The sequence below is a fragment of the Solanum lycopersicum genome, chromosome 1, assembly GCF_036512215.1.
Source record: "Solanum lycopersicum chromosome 1, SLM_r2.1".
NCBI classification, from domain to species: Eukaryota; Viridiplantae; Streptophyta; class Magnoliopsida; order Solanales; family Solanaceae; genus Solanum; species Solanum lycopersicum.
In genome coordinates this window covers 76,297,441-76,317,172 of record NC_090800.1, presented here as the reverse complement: position 1 = coordinate 76,317,172, position 19,732 = coordinate 76,297,441, and the positions used below count along the sequence as shown (strand labels likewise).

General features: G+C 33.4%; 2 protein-coding genes across 2 annotated transcripts; both read left to right on the top strand.

Moving 5' to 3' along the window:
* Positions 1-3,356: 3,356 nt before the first annotated feature.
* Positions 3,357-7,525, top strand: LOC101250924 (protein NRT1/ PTR FAMILY 7.3). Its single transcript, XM_004229458.4, has 5 exons — positions 3,357-3,599; positions 4,948-5,068; positions 5,232-5,449; positions 5,687-6,249; positions 6,368-7,525. Exons 1-5 carry the CDS (start codon positions 3,384-3,386, stop codon positions 7,239-7,241), a joined length of 1,992 nt encoding a protein of 663 aa, XP_004229506.1. The 5' UTR covers positions 3,357-3,383; the 3' UTR covers positions 7,242-7,525.
* A 339-nt stretch (positions 7,526-7,864) lies between these two features.
* On the top strand, positions 7,865-16,710 carry LOC101251220 (protoheme IX farnesyltransferase, mitochondrial). Its single transcript, XM_004229459.5, has 7 exons — positions 7,865-8,351; positions 12,588-12,717; positions 13,071-13,208; positions 13,332-13,465; positions 14,050-14,175; positions 14,571-14,674; positions 16,107-16,710. The coding sequence occupies exons 1-7, from the start codon at positions 8,032-8,034 to the stop codon at positions 16,475-16,477; spliced, it is 1,323 nt and encodes a 440-aa protein (XP_004229507.1). The 5' UTR covers positions 7,865-8,031; the 3' UTR covers positions 16,478-16,710.
* Positions 16,711-19,732: the final 3,022 nt, after the last annotated feature.

Sequence of the window (19,732 nt, the reverse complement as noted above, 5' to 3'; positions counted from 1 at the left end):
AATATCAAAAATGATTATTAGTGATAATTAATTATTAACTGTCGCTAAAAATGTACTTTTAGCGGCAATATACACTCTTTGTATATGTTCCTAAAGCATTTAGCGACATTGATTCTGATGACACTTAATTAATGCCGGTAAAGACTTTAGCACTCTTTATTAATGTCACATATTTAATGCCGCTAAAAGTTATTTTTGTTACAGTGCAACTGAATTTTTTCCATAATCAAGGGCTCGGATCTGAAGCCTCTGATTACGGATAAAACATTTCGACCACCGCACCACATCTGAGTGACTTTGGATAAGTTTTAAACCTTTACATATTCCAACTTGTCATTTGTCTTGTGATGCTGCTGGAGCTATCTGTAATCTGTATGCTTCTCTAAAGTACTAACAAAAATGCTTTTACAAATGATCTTGACAAAACATAACTTGTTATACAAATCAAAATTTGAAAAATATGAATTAGATAAGCATAATTCCAGCATCACAAGTTGGAAAAATGTGGTTTAAAAATCATCCAAGTCGTTGTTTAAGAAAAGTTGTGGCTGCCAGATGATATACACTCAGATTATCATATTTAGATATGCTTAGTAAGTTTACGCGTCATCACACATGGATGCTGCTCTTTTCCGTATTTCACTAACACGAAATATTTATACACTGTATTTATTAACATAGTAAAATATTTTATACATTTGATATAGAGTCGTTTTTATTAGTTTTTCACTATGAAGTTTTTCAATGTAAATTTAAATTTAATCGAGATTGAATATAGATAATAAATACCGAGTGAAAAAAAATGGTATTCACATACAATAGCCTAATTAATAGGTGCCTACTTTAATTATCAATTTCCTTTTGGTCACTTAGCTTTGAAGAGAAAAAATATATAGTTGGACTTAGAAGTATAATCTAGTAATAAAAGAAGTATGTTATTCTAATACTTAGCTTAATTTCATCATTATCTCCCTAATTCATGGATTCAATTTTAGTTGATTGTCAATTTTGTCACCCAATATTGGACGACATGCCCTTTTGGTGCAAAAGCATAAAATAAATACGTTAACTATTTATATTATATACTAAAAAAATGGACAGATTTTATATCATCTTTTAAGTCCAAGTAGCAAAATTGAAGGGTCTTTGGGGCAGCTTTTTTTTTTTTTCCGTTATAATTTAAATGTTTAAATGAAATATATTGATAAATTATTTTTCCCTATCATGCACCAAATTTTACTTGTAAAAGTGTCATTATTTGAAAAAGGAATTAAATTTTTTTCATAGAAACGTAATTAGGTTGATGTATTACTTCACCTTTATTTCTCATAAATGTCGATTGACAAAATTTAAATTTTTTTTTAGCAAAGTACTTTTACAAAAACACATGTTGCGATCACATGAAATGGATTATATATATGTTTTTTTTAATAGAAGATCTTTAAAAAAAATAAGTTCTTCAGCCCCAATAAAAATATGCATATACACTCTTTGGCCTTTGCTCCAAAACTCATTATAAGTTATAAATACTGAATATATTATTATTGTTGGATCATAAAAAAAATATTCTATTATATTATATTGCATTAGCTATTATAGTTCTGTTTGTTTATTCATATATATCCACACCATCTGATAGTTTTAGTTTTCTACGTGTTTAGTTATTTCTCCCCTAAATGTAGTATTTATTTAACAACCCTTTCCTATCGTTAATTTATCGATAAATTGGTATTAAATGGCTGCCAAATATTCATGTGGATTGTTGCCATTATTTGGCTAAGTAAATAATGTCATTACTAAGTATTTGTCTAATAAACACCAATTATTTGTGAGATTCAATAGGTGGTGATTGATAGAGAAAATCCAATCATAGAGATGTGTAACAATGTTCAAATTAAATAAACATCAGTGTCACATGCAATGAAATGTTTTGATATTAAATTCTAAGAATTTTTTTTCCTTAAATAAATAGGATAATAATTAATTTTGAGTATCGAATAATTATATATATAAAAAAATCAACGGCCAAGCTAACACCTTTAGTTGTTAATAATTGTCTTTTTTTGTGAGGTCTCAATTATTCTTCTCCTCACTTTCTTTTATGTCTCCCTCAAAATTCATTTGCGTGTTTATATTGAAGTGGACATGAACACCTCCACCACTTGAACACAACTTTTTCTTTAAATTTTTGCAATAATGTGAAGTCTAAAACTTCCAAAATTGAAACTTTATTACTGCTCGCGCTAACCTGTTAAAAAATGACAAAAGTCTCACATCGGTGGTTAATGAGATGAGTGGACTCCTTCAGGTTTGGGCATCCACCTCCCTTTTAGCTAACTTTTGAGTGTGAATTAGACCTAAAATCTAGTTTCACATGATATCAGAGTGGGGCTCGTCTCACCCGATGTTGGAGCTCCCCAAAATTAAAATTGTCCACATACCAGATGCTAAAACTTGGATAATGACAATCAACATATTATATCAATAGAACTAGAGCGGTCAAATTGAGCTCAAAATATCGAAAGTTATGTTTCGACATCAACACAATCTTATCACAATTCACAATAAGTTTTGATATGTGTCTCCTACTTCGTGCCTATGAATTAGGATAATAATGTTTCCCAACTCGGACTTTAATCTTTTCATTTACGTACGTAATCTTTTCACAATAATTTTTTTTCATTTTCTAAAGTACACATTTAGATATGTAACATTATCTAATAATTTTTTTAAAATCTAAAGATCAAGATTGGATCAATTTAACAAAGTGATCTTAAACATACATGATTAAAATGTTAAAATTTTGGAAGGCATCCTTTAATTTGGTACTTTATTTGTAAATTATATATGAAAAGATTAATAAATCAGAAAGTCGTTCATATATTTAAAATCTTGATTAAATTTTAATAACATCAAATTAAGTATTATTATCACAATGCTTTTCCCCAGGTCTTTTCATATATTCATCATTTTAACTAAATTAAATGAAAGAGAATTAGAGTAAATATTACTTATCAACAGTCTAGTTTGCTTTCCATTTTTCAATTTTGAAAAATTAAAAATATGATTTCATTCCCCTCACACGTTCTTTTAATTCATTTTTTCTTACAAATTGACATTAATGAGACAGTATCAAAATATTTGGGGAGATTTATATTGCTTACTAAAAAATCAAAGATTGTTTTCCAAAATTTAATATTTTAATCATAGTTAAAATTTATATAAATATATTTTTTTATTTTCAGATCATCCTTTATAAGATTTTATTTGATACATTATTATTATTGTTAAGATGTTTGTCACATTAGTTTAATCTTAACCTTTAAAAATTATAAAGATCGTATAAGTGTCATTCATTTAAACGTATTAATAAATGAAGTATAATGGAGAGAAACCAAATCCGATTTAATATGTGCATTGAAACATGTATAAATAGACCACCAATTTCCATCTCCCCTCCTTGCTTCTCTCCACATGCATTTCCTTTACTTCCTATGATTAGAAAACAAATAGTTTCTCTTCCAACTGAAGTTCAGCTAGCAAACTTTGTGGTCTATAACACAAAACAAACAATGGAGTGCTTAAACATTGGCAAAATGGTAATTTTGTATTTATGCACTTCCCTTTCCATTATTACGTACTCTTCTAGTTAATGAATTCAGAACGAGTTAATATATTTAAAGTTACTTTCTCAAAAAGTTACTCAATTTTGATTTTTAACTCAAAAGTCAATCAATTATAAGCGTTTTACTTATTAAGATTATTGATCTCCTACATATATACCAGCCTTTGTTTGTAACAAAATATAATTTATTCGAAAGTAATGAAACAAAATTTAATTACCATTCATATTATTTGAACTCGAGTATATTAACGAGAATTAAACATCTTATGGTGCACATATCATTTCATTAATTTCCATATCGACTACTTTTATTTTGGACGTTTTTTATTTCACACACAAACTCTCCACAGACCGGTCTAAACGATTTTACATTATTAATAGATCTTCATCAAATTTAAGATTGTAACTTTAATAAATTCAACTTTTAAGGTTTTGAATATTTTACCACAATTTCAATGAATTTATACATATAAATTTATGTTTTACATTGAACATATAGATGAACCAAATAAACCTAGTGTCAGAATCAAGGGTGGAGCTAAAATACAATTTAAAATGTCATAAAAATTTAAATCAAAGAATTGAAGGCATGTCAGAGTTAGCTTGCCGTGTAGAATTTTAATTTTTAATTAAATACTACAAATTTCAGATGTGCAAGTACAAGCAAAACGTGCAGTATTGGCTAGTGTTATACTACAGCAAAATTGATAACATAAAAATGTGTCATGGCTTAATTATTGCCTTAATTAGATACACATTCTGATATTCATGAGTAATTTTTTTTTTATAAGAGAAGCCAATCACGTCAAGTAATATAATGACTCAGAAAGAGATACTACTCCATTGATTGTTGCAAATGTACATTTATTTAATGTTGTAAAAAGAGATATATGTTATATCGATCATGTACCTAAATTGACATATTCCTTCACTCTTAACCGGAGAAATCTTCTGAGAATTAAAAAAAAGAAGAAGGAGAACGCAGAGGAGAAGTAAAGTGTTTGTACTAAAAAAGAAATATGTGTGGATTGAAAACAAAAACAAAATGTCTTTTTTATTTTCTTTAATTAATACATGAAAAACATATATTTATTTAATTAACCTTTAGTGATAAAAGTGATATATCGAATATGTGTCAAATATTTACGGAATAAGTAAAAACATGAGAAACAAGTTAGCTTTACCTTGTGTTTATTTTATTAGAAGGCTTGAACAAAACCTTTTGATATATCAGACGAAGACAACTTTTAACTAACAATATATATATATATATATATATATATATATATATATATTTTTTTTTTTTTTTTTTAATTTTAAAGGAAGTCAAGTTAGGTAATATGCCACATGAAGAATTCACCCTTGATGGAACTGTAGATCAGCATGGCTGCCCTGCTGTGCGTGCCACGACTGGAAAATGGTTTGCTGGTGTTCTATTACTTGGTAAGTTTGTGTACACTTTTTTTTACACAATGAACATGTAACTATTTAAAGTAATTTGAACTTTACATGTAATAATTGGTTAGAATACACTGATAGTATGTCTCAATTTGGTGACTTTACTTTGTCTAGTAGTATTTATTTTGTTTTTGGATGATGTATATAGTGAATCAAGGTTTAGCTACACTAGCATTTTTTGGAGTTGGAGTGAATCTAGTCCTATTTCTTACAAGAGTTATGGGGCAAGATAATGCTGAAGCAGCTAACAATGTTAGCAAATGGACTGGAACTGTTTACATCTTCTCACTTTTGGGTGCTTTCTTAAGTGATTCCTATTGGGGTAGATACAAGACTTGTGCCATCTTCCAAGCCATTTTTGTCGCGGTAAGTCACATATGTTTAGAGTATCAATTTTTACACCAGAACCATGTAATTTAACCTTAGTAGTTGAAAAAATAAAGTGAGAATGTATATCATTAATCATGTGTGTATGTTATCAATTCATAGGTGTGGCGCTAATAAGTCGTTACCTAACTCTTTTCCATGTGTAGTGTAGTATGAAAATTGAACTCATGTTGAAATACTAAAGTACTAAGAATTTGAAATTTGTGTTCATTGCAGGGACTAGTGTTATTATCATTATGTTCATACATTTTCTTGATCAAGCCTAATGGCTGTGGAGATGAAGAAGCCCCTTGTGGATCACATTCAAGTCTTCATACTATGCTCTTCAATGTGTCCATTTACTTAATTGCTCTTGGAAATGGAGGGTATCAACCTACCATTGCAACATTTGGATCAGATCAATTTGATGAAGATCATCCTCAAGAAAGTCACTCAAAATTATCTTTCTTTAGCTATTTCTACTTAGCATTGAATCTTGGATCTCTGTTTTCAAACACCATTTTGGTCTATTTTGAGGATAAGGGAATGTGGACATTGGGTTTTTCAGCATCAGCTGGATCAGCTATTTTGGCATTAGTTCTGTTTCTTATTGGGACACCTTGGTACAGACACTTCAGGCCAACCAGGAACCCCATTTCAAGATTTTGTCAAGTGGTTGTAGCGGCAATTAGGAAATGGAACATGGAGAAACCTTCAAACGGAGATGAGTTATATGAAGGTGATGGAAGAGAGCTTGCAGATAATAGCAGTCGAAACATACTGCATACCGAAGAGTTTAGGTAAGTGATTCTTCTCTAAGTGCTTGCATTGCTTCCTAGTTGTTGCCGTGTTGCGCTTTGTTTACATATACAAAGGAAAAAGTGGATGTGTTTATAACAAATATATTTTTGGTAACAGTTTTTTGGATAAAGCAGCTATAATTACATCAAAGGAGAGATTAGATAATCCTTGGCGCCTTTGTTCAGTGACTCAAGTTGAAGAAGTGAAATGCATCCTAAGACTATTTCCAATTTGGCTTTGTACAATACTCTACTCTGTTGTGTTCACTCAAATGGCCTCTTTATTCGTGGAACAAGGCGATGCCATGAAAACCACGGTCTCAGGCTTTCACATCCCTCCTGCAAGCATGTCAAGCTTTGATATCCTTAGTGTTGCAGTATTCATTTTCATCTACAGGCGAGTTCTTGACCCCCTCGTTGCAAGCCTAAAGAAGACATCTCCAAGAGGACTGACCGAGCTCCAACGTATGGGAGTTGGCCTCATAATTGCTATAATGGCAATGGTAGCAGCTGGAATAGTAGAACATTTCAGGTTAAAACATGCCAACAAAGATTGTTCACATTGCACAAATTCGAGTTCTTTAAGTATTTTCTGGCAAGTCCCACAATATGTACTAATTGGAGCATCAGAGGTTTTCATGTATGTTGGACAATTGGAGTTTTTCAATGGACAAGCACCTGATGGATTGAAAAGCTTTGGAAGTGCACTTTGCATGACTTCAATTTCACTAGGGAACTATGTCAGCAGTTTGCTTGTTTCCATTGTTATTAAAATTTCGACTAACGATAAAATGCCTGGATGGATACCAGGAAACCTCAACAAAGGCCATTTGGATAGATTTTACTTCCTCTTAGCAGCATTGACAATAGCTGATTTTGTGGTCTACCTCATTTGTGCTAAGTGGTACAAGTACATTGAGTTTGAACAAAGAAGTAGTGGAAAACAAGATGAAGAGAAGCAGGGTGATTTGAGATTCTATGCTCAAAACTGATAAAAGAAAAAGATCTCATCTCCATGACACAATGTTAGCAGCCTGGTCGTCTATTCGGATGAAGGACTCATTGGTACTACTACGAATAATAATGTAAAAATTCTTTTACGTGCACTGTCAGTGTATATAAGTTAATAGTAACAGATTAGAGAGAAGGTTATGATCATAGTTTATCTAAGTTGAGCAAAAGATGTTACGTTGAAATTAGCCATTGAGTAAAGTGTAAAGAAGATGGCTAGCAGAACCTCAAGAAGAATGATATCTATTCTTTGCATTTGTTAAAATTACTTCTTGTTCTATTCAACATATTCTCACATACCTTTTTCTCTCTCAAAATTTGACCAATTGAGCATAAACCAAATAGACCACTTAAAATATGAGAAATCAACATTCTGGTTCTATTCCTTTGACCAAAAAGTAGTGTGAATTTTTTTAGCATTATCTAAGATGGCAGTAAAGTTTCTTTACAAATTGCTACCACAGCCAAATCGCAATGCTAACGGTCAAATAAAATTTCAATTTCAAATCATTAATTTGAAAGCCTAAAATAAAACAGTTGAAATTATCATGTTGACAAAGACCTGTTTCTTAACTACATATAGAGTATGTGGGATATAAATCACAGTTTTGTAAAATTTCAGGGGCTCAAGTAGAAATACCCCACCCTTAAAATCTAAATTTACCCTTGTTGGTTCTTGCGAAAGGATAATTCATGAACAAAACAGAGGACTTGTGAAATTTCATAGGTCAAAAAGATCAAACTCTAAAACAATTGTCAAGACTCGGCACCATGTGGAGGAACTCGGTGGGTTTCTCTTCAAAACTCCTCACATCCAAATCTTCATGCAGTCGTCTTCCTTTGCTTAATCATGGCGTTGCCAGCAGATCCACTTCTACAGCCGCCGGCTCCGGACCGGAGTCTACTGAAGCAGCCGGTACAGTAAAGGTGGGATTTTCATCGACGGAGTGGGTTCGAACCGGATCTCCGACTTCTTCAGCTGTCGATCTTTCATCTTTTGCGGCTGCATCAGTTTTGAAAGGTAGGGATATTGTGGACATGGCTAAGCATTACGGGCGGTGTTATGCGGAGCTTTCTAAAGCTCGCTTAAGGTTAGGACTTTTTTTCGTATCAATTCTCTTATTGAATTGCTAATTTTGTGTAATAAATTACTGTTTATTCAAAGTAGTGTATTGAAATTATGTGGACCGGAATGGTTACATAGGATTGATTAGCCGCCCCAGCTCTATTTGGGATTGATCGTCTAGTTGATTGATTGATTTTGTAATGGAACTGCTTATAACTAGCTAATATAATTATTGGAATATGTATATTAACTCGTGTATCTATTGACTTCATAGAGTTATTGTGATTTTTAGGCCTGTTTGATTGTGCTTATTGAGACAACCTAAAGTTTTCATTTTGAAGAGGCATTTATATGGTTTTCCAATTGTAGATTAGGAAAAATCTTGATGGAATAATTGTAACTTTAACTTCTTTTTAAAAGAATATGGGATATTGATAGTGTAGCCCATGTTGCCTGGTTTGATGGATAACTTTATTCAGCATCTGGGCATGTGTGTTATCGTAGGTTGTTCAGTGGGTTGGTTGAGGTGCATTAAAGGGATATTGATTTGGGAATACTTAAGACACATTAGCCGATTGTAAGGAGAATATTGAATTCTCTATGCTCCTTTAGATTTAGAGACACTAAATAACTGCTTGTTGTGACTGGAACTTCGGTTTCAAGTCGCTTTACATATCTCAGATTTTTATGAGAATTAGGTTGTGTGTAGTTCTAGATTCAGTGCTTCCACAGTTCCACCCCTTGTTTTAAATTTCCTTTTCAATTTCGTGTGTCTTCTTTCTTTGTTTCTTTTTCTTGTGATGGTTAGGAAGCACGAGTCAGTGTAGAAATAAGTTCCTATAATAGTTGGCTGCTGCAGGATAGTCAAAATTTTATGGGGTCAAGACCCAAAACTTTGGTAATTTGGCTGAGTTATAGTTATTAGTTGATGTTTCTATGATAAACAGGAGCCTATAGCTATACATTAAAGGAAAAATTCTTTAGAAGGTCAATGAGTCTTGCTAAAACATGATTAAATGGTCTAGCCAAGGGTGTGGCCTAGTAGTCAATGAAGTGGTTGAGAGTCATGATGTCTTAAATTCAAACTCAGCATAGACAATGAAACAGTTGGTGGTTCTTCCCATTTGTCCTAGCCTTGGTGAACAGAGTTAGTTGGTACCTGCTGCTGGTGGCAGGTTGCAGGTATCCCGTGGAATTAGTCGAGGTGCGCAAAAGATGGTTTGGACACGACAATTATATAAACATACACGATTAAATGGGTGTCGTATAACTGCTTGAGGTTGTCTGTGGGTAGAAAGTAATCTAAGCCTCTACAATGCCCAATAGAGGGTTACCTTTAAACAGAATGCTTCTTTTTAGTCTAATTTTTGCTTGCTGGGTGATTCTAGGTCTAGTTCAAACCTTAAAACATATTACGAGGGTCCAAAAGTGAGAAGAAAAAGTTGAGCGGGATATATATTTATTGTTGAACTAAAAGAGATCATTAAACACTCAATTCATATTCTATTCTTTTTTATTTCTGTTTGTATTATAGTTACATTGCAAACATATGAGGTGAAATGATAATCAAAATAAAGCTAAGAAAAACAACAGAACAAGTCGGGCATAGTAGGCTGTGGGCCAAAAGTAAGAGGAAGGAGTGCAGTGGACAAACCAATTTTAGACTTAGGTTGTTGATGCTAAGCTATGGGAACAAGGGAAGCAACATTGTTATCCAGGGAATTTTCTCCTAATGGGGTTAGTGCTTTAGTAGTAGCTGTAGTAAGAAGATTAAAGCATATAATAAGGCCTTGCTTGTTTAAGATTAAGATGTATGGTTCTATACATATTTGAATATTAAGATGTTCTTTTCTACTTTGAACACTAAATAATTAAGATTCTTTGTTGTTTCAACATCTAAATGTGTATAAGCAATTAATTAATATATTTAACCATAATTTATTCTTTACAACTTAAATTAAATAGTAATTAAATGATTTAGCAACAAAATATTAGAATAATCTTAATTGAAACAAAATAAAATCATTATTTGTTTAAAATTCATTTTATCCCAAATGAATTTTTCAGTATTTCTAGTACTCCAAGAATTCCACCCTTCAATATCTTCTTGGCTGATTTTGGTTGGTTCCATGGCTCTTCTCCTCAATCCTCTTCCTCTTTTGCACCTGGAGTCCATCAATCTATGCAAAAGTTGAGCTAATTCGTTTCTCTTAATCAAGTTATAAATTTTATCATTGACCCACCCACAATCGTTAGTCCTTTGTGATTTTTTTACCTTTGGTAAGTTGATCAACTCTAATCGAGGCTTCTCTTTCAATTGCATTTGGTAAAACTAGAGACACAATTCTCTAATTTGATCCAAGACAGCAACTGCATATGAATCCAAGGGCCCGTTTGGCCATAGATTTCCCAAATAAAATTTGGCAAATAGTGTGTGTCCATACAATTTGCCATTATTTGGCAAATAACCCAAATACTAGAAAAAATTAGTTTTTGAGACAAATCTCATTATTTGGGAACTTTTAATGATTCAAAAATCTACACCAAATTTTTATCTTTTACAAGAACACCTCTATAATAGTTGTTTGTGTTGTTTTACATAATTTTTTTACGTGAACATATGAAAGTGATGATATGGTTGTCGATGAAAATGATAACAATCCGCTTAGGGTAACAAAGTCACGTGCTATGTAATACAAACATATGGTTAGTTTTGATAGTTTTTAAAACTTGCGGGTATAAATCATGTTTCTTAAAAAGGTGAAATATATTTTTCAAATAGTATGGCCAAACACATGAAATTTCACCCAAATAATATTTGGAATTCTATGGCCATATGCTAGCTATATGTAGTTAGATACTTGGAAAGATTTTGATATCTTACCTATTCTAGAGAAGAGATTTGGTAGGTTGATAGTTGAGAGAGTACAAGAAGTGTGAAGTTCTTTGCAGAAGCGGATAACAATGGGTGAAGTTCTTTTCCCAAAAAAATTATGCTTTTAGAAAGTCTGAATGGTATCAAGACTTTGTTGTAGATTTGATTCATTCAGATTCATTTAGACCCTATTGAGAGTCTTTAAAAGGAAAACAATTGCTCTTAGGCCTTATTTGTTTGCACTAAATGGGGTCTAAATTTGAATCATTCAGCTATCAGCCTATTAACTGCATTTGTTTTTTTCTTTTAAAACCTCTTATATCACCCAGCCAACTGAATCTTATGTCTTGAACAAGTAATATTTCAAATTCTTTACCTATAAGTTTCTTAGGTTCACATAATTTTCTTGGTCTTACACCATAAATCTTGATTGGTTATCCAAAGGGCGGGTCACAAACGGATTTCTCGGTTATCAAAAACAATAAGAGGCTTTGGTATAAGTTGTGGGTTTGTTGGGTTCGGTTAGTTCCAATACAAAGAAGAGATTTTCTAACATTTTGATGAATCTAAGTACAATGAGTTTGTGACACTAGTTTTCTAGCATCAGAAACATAAGCTTAAGAGTAAGACGAGTTGGTTTAACAAATTTCAATAGATTAAAAAAGTAGGAATCTTGATTTTGATAATAACAAGTACCAGTTTTTATCCCTCATTTATCTGGTATGGATGGGTTACTTTACTAGTTTTGGGCTCGTACTCAATGTTATTTTTAATAATTATAAAAGAATTAATAGCAAAGGATATTCGTAACCTTGCAAGTAAATTTATATGGCAATTTTTTTTGCAAGTCCATCTTCATGGTTATGAGAGTTAGATTTATGTTCATTTTCATGGCTGATCTAGAAACATTATCTGACTTTTCAGATGTATGCTCAAATTCGGACATCATAATCTTAATAATAAAAATAAAGGGCCCCTCAATGGGCTGAGATATGAATTATTTAGATTCATATCTCTGTTAAGTACAAAAGAATAGGGCCTAGGATCCAAATTAGAAGTAGAAAAAGTAGACAAGATGCTTGTTGTTCTTGTACACTGGCTACACACTCATCTTTCTGCGTTCTGATACATAATTATTTTATCAAGGAAAAAAAGAGTTCTCACACTATTCCGAATTTCAAATCTTATTAGTCCTTGGCTTCCTTGAAGGCTTGAAGTAGAAGAGCTTCTAGGTTCTTTTTACTTTTGCTAACTACTGCTTAAATGTGTTGCGTATTCTGATTGTTCAGACTCTCTTATTTCCAGAATGTTAGCAAATAAGCTACACAATATAGTACCGCCCTGTATTTTTGCTGCTTCATTTTCCTCTAATTGAACTGTTATCAGCATGCTTGTAGTTGCAACCTCTGGCACTGGGTATATCCTTGGGAGTGGTAGTGCCATTGACTACATGGGACTTTGCTGCACATGTGCTGGCACAATGATGGTTGCGGCATCAGCTAGCACATTAAATCAGGTATAATACTGGAATCCTGCTCATAATGCTTTCACCTAAACTGTTCGTAAAAAGGAGAGTTGTTGGCATGTCTCCAGCAGGGATGGGAACAGCCTTTGGGACTTACCTGTTACTAGAACTGAACTTCCACCTAAATGAAAATTATGTTAGCTCCCCTCCCCATTGAAAGTGAGAAAAATCCCTTGATTGGCTGTAGAGAAATATTTCCCTTCTTTTTCTATGTTTTTCTTTGCAAAGCAATTAATGAAAATGGGATTGTATCCATCAGTGACATTTCATACTGCATGTACTTTCACATACATTTTCAAGAATTGGAACTCCATGCAATTAATTATTCTTATGTTTGCTCTCAGGTGTTTGAGGTGAAAAATGATGCTAAGATGAACAGAACCAAGAAAAGACCATTGCCGTCAGGACGAATCAGTATACCCCATGCAGTAACATGGGCAGCTTCTATTGGCATCCTGGGCACTGGTTTACTGGCTAGCAAGGTGGCCACATATCCTTCACAACTAGTCTAACAATATGTATTGCAATTTGATAATTATCTTTCTGTTGCATGGATTAATGGGGAAGGGACTGATGTTGCAATTTCTATGACAAGGTCTGTACAGGCTAATATGTTGGCAGCTGGCCTTGGTGCGTCGAATCTTGTGTTGTATGCATTTGTATACACACCACTAAAGCAGATACATCCAATTAATACATGGGTCGGCGCAATTGTTGGAGCTATTCCTCCCCTGCTTGGGTAATTGTCTTGTTATACACCTTTAGGCTTCTGCTTTATCAATCTCGGGTTTATGTATCTCTGTGCAAAGGAGATGTGATTGTATATCGTTCTATTCTTGCTAAAAGTTCCTCCCAGTGATATTTGATTTGGGATTGTTCATTGATAAGCAAATCCATTTGCTGTAGAATGCAGCAAATTTATTAGAGCAATCATTTCGGCATGCTTTGATGTCTATACTTGCTTTGAGTTTCCTTCGCAAATTATTACTGGTTTGCCTTCTGTACGTGGCTACACTGCATGTAAAATAACAATTCCACTTTCAGAATGAGACTCTACATGGAACGTCATTAATTTGACTTCAGTGTCTGAAAAATTCACTAGTTATTAGTTGCAGAAAGGATGACATATTTTAAATTCTGCTGAATTGCATGTTTTCGTTTTGAAGTGATTGTTTCTATGCAAATGTTATAAGAGTATAACTAACAGCAGATTATTGAATTTAGTTTTATGTTAGCCATGTTTTCTGGTATTTTGTAATTGCTGTTTTTGTCATGGTTCTGAGGCTGATGTACCATTCTGAAAGATTCTCTCTCCTTGTAAAGGTGGGCTGCAGCTTCTGGTCAGGTGTCTCTCAATGGAATGCTCCTCCCAGCTGCTCTGTATTTTTGGCAAATACCTCATTTCATGGCCTTAGCCTACTTGTGTCGTAAAGATTATGCTGACGGAGGGTATGCATCTTCTCTTTTGAACTTTTGGCCATATTAGTATTGATTATGTAGTGATATTCAATGTTAAGGCTGTTGTGTAGTGAATGTAGCCATATGTTATTCAATGGCCATATGCATCTAGAGGCCAAGGACTGTCCAAACATCTGCTATCTTTAAAGAGGTTCTCAGCTAGTCATCACGTGATGATTTGTGAACAAAAATTTTGGGCTTATAGAAGCTTATTGAGGGGTGTGGGTATGGGAATCTTGAGTATTTCTTGATAATCCTTGCAATGAAGTACATGACCAGCTTGACGCCATGTAGCATCTCTTTCTCTCATAATGTCCAATGTTATATTTTTTCTAAGTTGGTCCTAAGATTTCTCCTCGACTTATCATTTCTTATTTTCTGTACAGGTTCAGAATGTACTCTCTTGCTGATGCTTCTGGTCAGAGGACTGCCTCTGTAGCCTTCAGAAACTGCCTATATCTACTGCCATTGGGTTACCTAGCCTATGATTGTGAGTAATTTTTTCTATTAGAAATACTCCCATTTATGCATTGTGCCATGTGAAGAATTATTTGGCACAATTTGAATTATTAAGTTTTATAAGGTAATTGGACTTGTATGTTTCTCTGTCCAACTTTTGGTCTTAAGTTAAACTTAAATGGTACAATTGAGCCTTTATTTAAGTTATTTCGATGTCAATTCTTCAACACTTGGGCAAAATAAAAATAAAAATTAGACATATCAAAATGAGTACTGAAAATTCCAATTTTTTTTACTATTATTTGTAAAATCTTGCTCTATAATCTGGTTTGATCTTGTAGTCCAAAAGTATCTCCTAGCATTACGTATTTGAAATCCTAGTAATTAGTGAAACAAAATATATATACAAATCATCAAATTAATTCCATCACCTACAGTCCAAAGATGAAAATCTCTCAATATTCTGAACCATTTATGGAAACCCTGTGTTAGATCACCAGATTTCAACCTTTCATATGTAATGCAACTAATGGATCTCCTTCATTCAACATTACCTTTAACCAAAGAAAATGTATCTCCTTTGTAAAGGGTTTCCCCACAATGGCCATGAATGATTGCTCGGAGGTGGCCAAATAAGGCTAAAGAATAAGGTCCCAAGGCCCTAAATAAGTAGAATTTGATAGTCAAATGTCATAATTTTGATTACCATCTGAACTTGTATCAACTGTTTGAGACAAATGAAATAATACTGTCAAGTGTCAATATTCTTGTGGGCACACTAGTGGTCAAGAATGTTTATTTTTAGGATTAATCCAAAAATAGTTTAATTAATCCATCAGCAGCATGTAAGTGAAGATGTACTAATGAGTGACATTTGTGAAGTTATTTAGATTGTATTCTTGAATTCTACTTCTTTTCTCTGCATCCTGTTGAGATTTGAGGTTGATGAGAGTTATGTTTGACCTAGATTGTCAGATTTATAAGGCTGGTGGTTCTTGATTTGTTTACTACTGATTCTTCAAGAGTTGAGTGTGGTCTAGATTCACTATGATAATGATAATGGTGTGTTAACAAGGACATGTGAATACTTGTCAAAAAGAGATCTGGTTTGTTAAGAGGGGACAAAGGTTTGTCCTGTAAAATTCTTATGATATAAAATGTATTTATATTTCTTTTCAAAGAAAGTGGACATCATCTTGGGACTGCTGAAAGCATGAATATCCTTTTTGGGTGGAAGTGTTATTTTTTCGAATTATGTCAAACATTTCAAGTCATCCTGGAGCGGAAAAATGTGAAGGTTTCAGTGAAGTACATAAAATCATGAAATTGTTTACATCATTATGGAACCTGAATTGTGCACATCTGGTGTTGGGTTGTTAGTTTGATTGCACGTTCTTAATGTTCAATCCTTGCTCTTCATGCTTCTATCTAGACTACCTTCTGTGGCGACCTTGTGTGTGCAGGGAGTTTAACATCTGGGTGGTTTTGCCTGGAATCGACACTTCTTGCTCTGGCAATCAGCGGTACAGCAATATCATTCTACTTGAACCGTACAACCAAAGATGCTAGGAGAATGTTCCATGCCAGCCTTCTGTATCTTCCTGTATTTATGTCTGGGCTTCTAGTTCATCGTGTTACCGAGAGTGAACAGCAAATGACTATTGAACACATGAGTAAGATTATCGAGCTGTCACCTTCATTGGAAACTGCAGAAGCGGCACAAGAAGAAAAAAGAAAGCAGTCCATAGGAAATGGTCAACGCCGGCCACCTGTAGCATATGCCTCGGTTGCTCCATTTCCTTTCTTGCCAGCTCCTTCATATGCTACATTTTAAGTTAATGAACCATTCCTCCAATTTTATTGTCTTACTACTGTAATAAAAATGGGAAGGGAACTGCCTCTTTACAAGGTTTATTGGATGTTATATTTGATAAAGATTTGAGTTACCCATGGTGTGGGATGTCTTAACAATTTTGTTGTCTTACTGTAATAAAAACGGGAAGAGAACTACCTCTTTATAAGGTTCATTGTATCTTATATTTGATATAGGTTCAAAGTTACCCATGATGTAGGATGTCTTAATAATTTTGTTACCTTACTACTGTGATAAAAATAGGAAGAGAACTACCTCTTTATAAGGTTTATTGATTGTTATATTTGACAAAGGTTTGGTTAGGATGTGTTAACAATTTTGTTTTTTTATTACTGTGATAAAAACGGGAAGAGAAATACCTCTTTATAAGGTTTATTAGATGTTATGTTTGATAAAAGGTTTGAGTTACTGGGGATATGAAATGTCTTTAACTTTTAAGAATACACAAAAAAATTGATAAAGTTGCGTAGTTCCTAAAAAAGAATTGTAAATGCGGAAATGAACGTTAAAAAAATGGTGAGGATATGTGATGGTTCCCCAACTCAATACGGAGGTCCTCATGAAATTTTTTTGGGTGCTTCGAGGCACAAGATTTATAGGCTAATACACACGAAAAATTGATTCATTTGCGTAATTCCTTAGAAAAGCTTTGTAAATGTGAAAATCGACGTTACAAAAATGGTTTAAGTATACCCGGTGGTTTCCCAACTCAATACAGAGGTCCTTATGAAGTTATTTCAGAATTTTTTTTGGATGTTATCAGGCGCTAGGCGCTAGATTCATGACCTAATACACATGAAAATCATGTATTTACGTAATCTTTAAAAAAGAGTTTGTAAATACGAAATTAAATATTTAAAAATGGTGTGAGTATACGTGGCGGTTTTCCAACTCAATACGGATGTTCTCATGAAATTTTTTCTATAAAAATGTTTGAGTGCTCTGAGGCGCCAGATCCATAGCTATACACGAAAAATTGATTACTTTGCGTAATTCCTAAAAAGGACCTGTAAATGCCAAAACAGGATTTAAAAAATTGTGTGAGTACATATAGTGGTTCCCAAACTCAATATAGAGATCCTCATTAAGTTTTTTCAAAAAAAAAAAATACTTGGGTGCTCCGAGGTGCAAGATCCATGAGCTAATACATACGAAACATCGATGAATTTTTGTAATTCCTAATTTTTTTTGTAAATACGAAATAGGCGTTAAAATATGATGTGAGTATACGTAGTGGTTCCACAACTCAATACCAAAAGTCCTTGTGAAATATTTTTATAAAAGATTTTTCTCTGTTTCGAGGCACTAGATTCATGGGCTAAACCATACGAAAATAATTGAATTTGCATAATTCCTAAGAAATGGCCTTTAAATGTGGAAATAAGCGTTAAAAATGGTGTGAGTATGTGCAGTAGTTCCCGACCTCGACACAGAGGCCCTCGTGAAGTTTTTTCAGAAAAATATTTTGGTGCTTCAATGCACCAGATCCATAGGCTAATGTATACAAAAAATAGACGAATTTGCGTAATTCCTAAATAGGAATCTAAATGCAGAAATGAGCATTTAAAAAGTGTGAGCATACGTTGTGGTTCACCAACTCAATTTGAAGGTCCTCTTGAAGTTGTTTTAAGAATAAAATTGGGTGCTCCGAGGCGCTAGATCCATAAGCTAATACACACAATTAATCAATTATTTTGCATTCTCCAACTTACTACAGAGGTCATCATGAAGTTTTTTCAAAAAAATGCTTGGATGCTTCGAAGCACCTAATCCATAGGCTAATGCACATGAAAAATCGATGAATTTGCGTAATTTCCTAAAAAAGAGCCCCTGAATACGAAAAAGATGTTAAAAATGGTTTGAGTACAAGTAGTGGTCCCCAACTCAACAAGGAGGTCTTCATGAAGTTTTTCCAGAATTTTTTTTGGGTTCTCTGAGGCGCCAGATCCATGAACTAATACAAATAAAAAATCAAAAAATTTACGTATTTCCTAAAAGAGGTCATGTAAATGCATAAATGGGAGTTCAAAAATAGTGTTAGTACACATGGTGGTTCACCAACTCAATATAGAGGTCCCTATGAAGCTTTACCATAAATATTTTTCGGGTGCTTCGAGACACCACATTTTGTGCTAATACACACGAAAAATGGATCACTTTGCATAGGGTATGTAAATACGGAAATAGGTGTCAAAAAAAATTATATTAGTATATGTGGTGATTTCCCAACTCAACACAGAGGTCATCAAGATATTTTTTCAGAAATTTGTTTTGGTGCTCTGAGGTACCACATCCATGGGCTAATACACACAAAAAAAGTTTCATAAATTTGTGTAATTTTATAAATGACATGTAATTGCTAAAATAGGCGTTAGAAATTGTGCGAGTATATGTTGTGATTCCCCAATTCAATAATGAGGTCCTCGTGAAGTTTTTACAAAAAAAATTTTGGGTACTCCGAGGTGCCAGATCTATGGGCTAATACATAGGAAAAATTGATGAATTTATGTGATTCCTAAAAAAGAGGTCACTAAATGCGGAAATGGGCGTTAAGAAAATGGTGTAAATACACGTAGTGGTTCCCCAACTCAATACGATAACCTCATGAAGTTTTTTCAGAATGTTTTTTTTGGTGCTCCGAGGTGCCAGATCACTGGACTAATGCACACGAAAAATCGATGAATTTGCGTACTTCCTAAAAAAGGATCTGTAAATGCGAAAATGAGCGTTAAAAATGAAGGGAGTATACGAGGTTGTTCCCCAACTCAATACAGAGACCTTCATGAAGTATTTTTAGAAATATTTTTTGGGTGTTCCGAGGTGTCAGATCCATGTGATAAAACACATGAAAAATCGATGAATTTGCGTAATTTCTAAAAAAAAATAAGGTTGTAAATGCGAAATAGACGTTAAAGAAATGGTGTACGTATATGTGGTAGTTCTTTAACTCAATATAGAGGCCCTCATGAAGATTTTAGAAAATTTATTTCAGTGTTCCAAGGCGCCAAATCCATGGGCTACGCTGATACACATGAAAAATCAATTAACTTGCTTAATTCCTAAAAGAAGGGTCTGTAAATGCGAAAATGTGCATTAAAAAATAATTCGAGTATACTTGGTGGTTCCCTAAGTCAATATGGTGGTCCTCATGAAGTTTTTTTCAGAAAATATATTTGGGTGCTCTGAGGCGCCAAATTCGTTGGCTAATGCACACAA

Excerpts from the sequence above, each read along its gene's own strand:
- LOC101251220 (XM_004229459.5), top strand. The coding sequence starts at position 8,032 with ATGTGGAGGAACTCGGTGGGTTTCTCTTCAAAACTCCTCACATCCAAA. Across the intron at positions 12,718-13,070 it reads CAGCTAGCACATTAAATCAG|GTGTTTGAGGTGAAAAATGA; the intron begins GTATAATACTGG and ends GTTTGCTCTCAG. Across the intron at positions 13,466-14,049 it reads GCTATTCCTCCCCTGCTTGG|GTGGGCTGCAGCTTCTGGTC; the intron begins GTAATTGTCTTG and ends CTCCTTGTAAAG.
- LOC101250924 (XM_004229458.4), top strand. The coding sequence starts at position 3,384 with ATGGAGAGAAACCAAATCCGATTTAATATGTGCATTGAAACATGTATA. Across the intron at positions 5,069-5,231 it reads TGCTGGTGTTCTATTACTTG|TGAATCAAGGTTTAGCTACA; the intron begins GTAAGTTTGTGT and ends TGATGTATATAG. Across the intron at positions 5,450-5,686 it reads TCCAAGCCATTTTTGTCGCG|GGACTAGTGTTATTATCATT; the intron begins GTAAGTCACATA and ends TGTTCATTGCAG.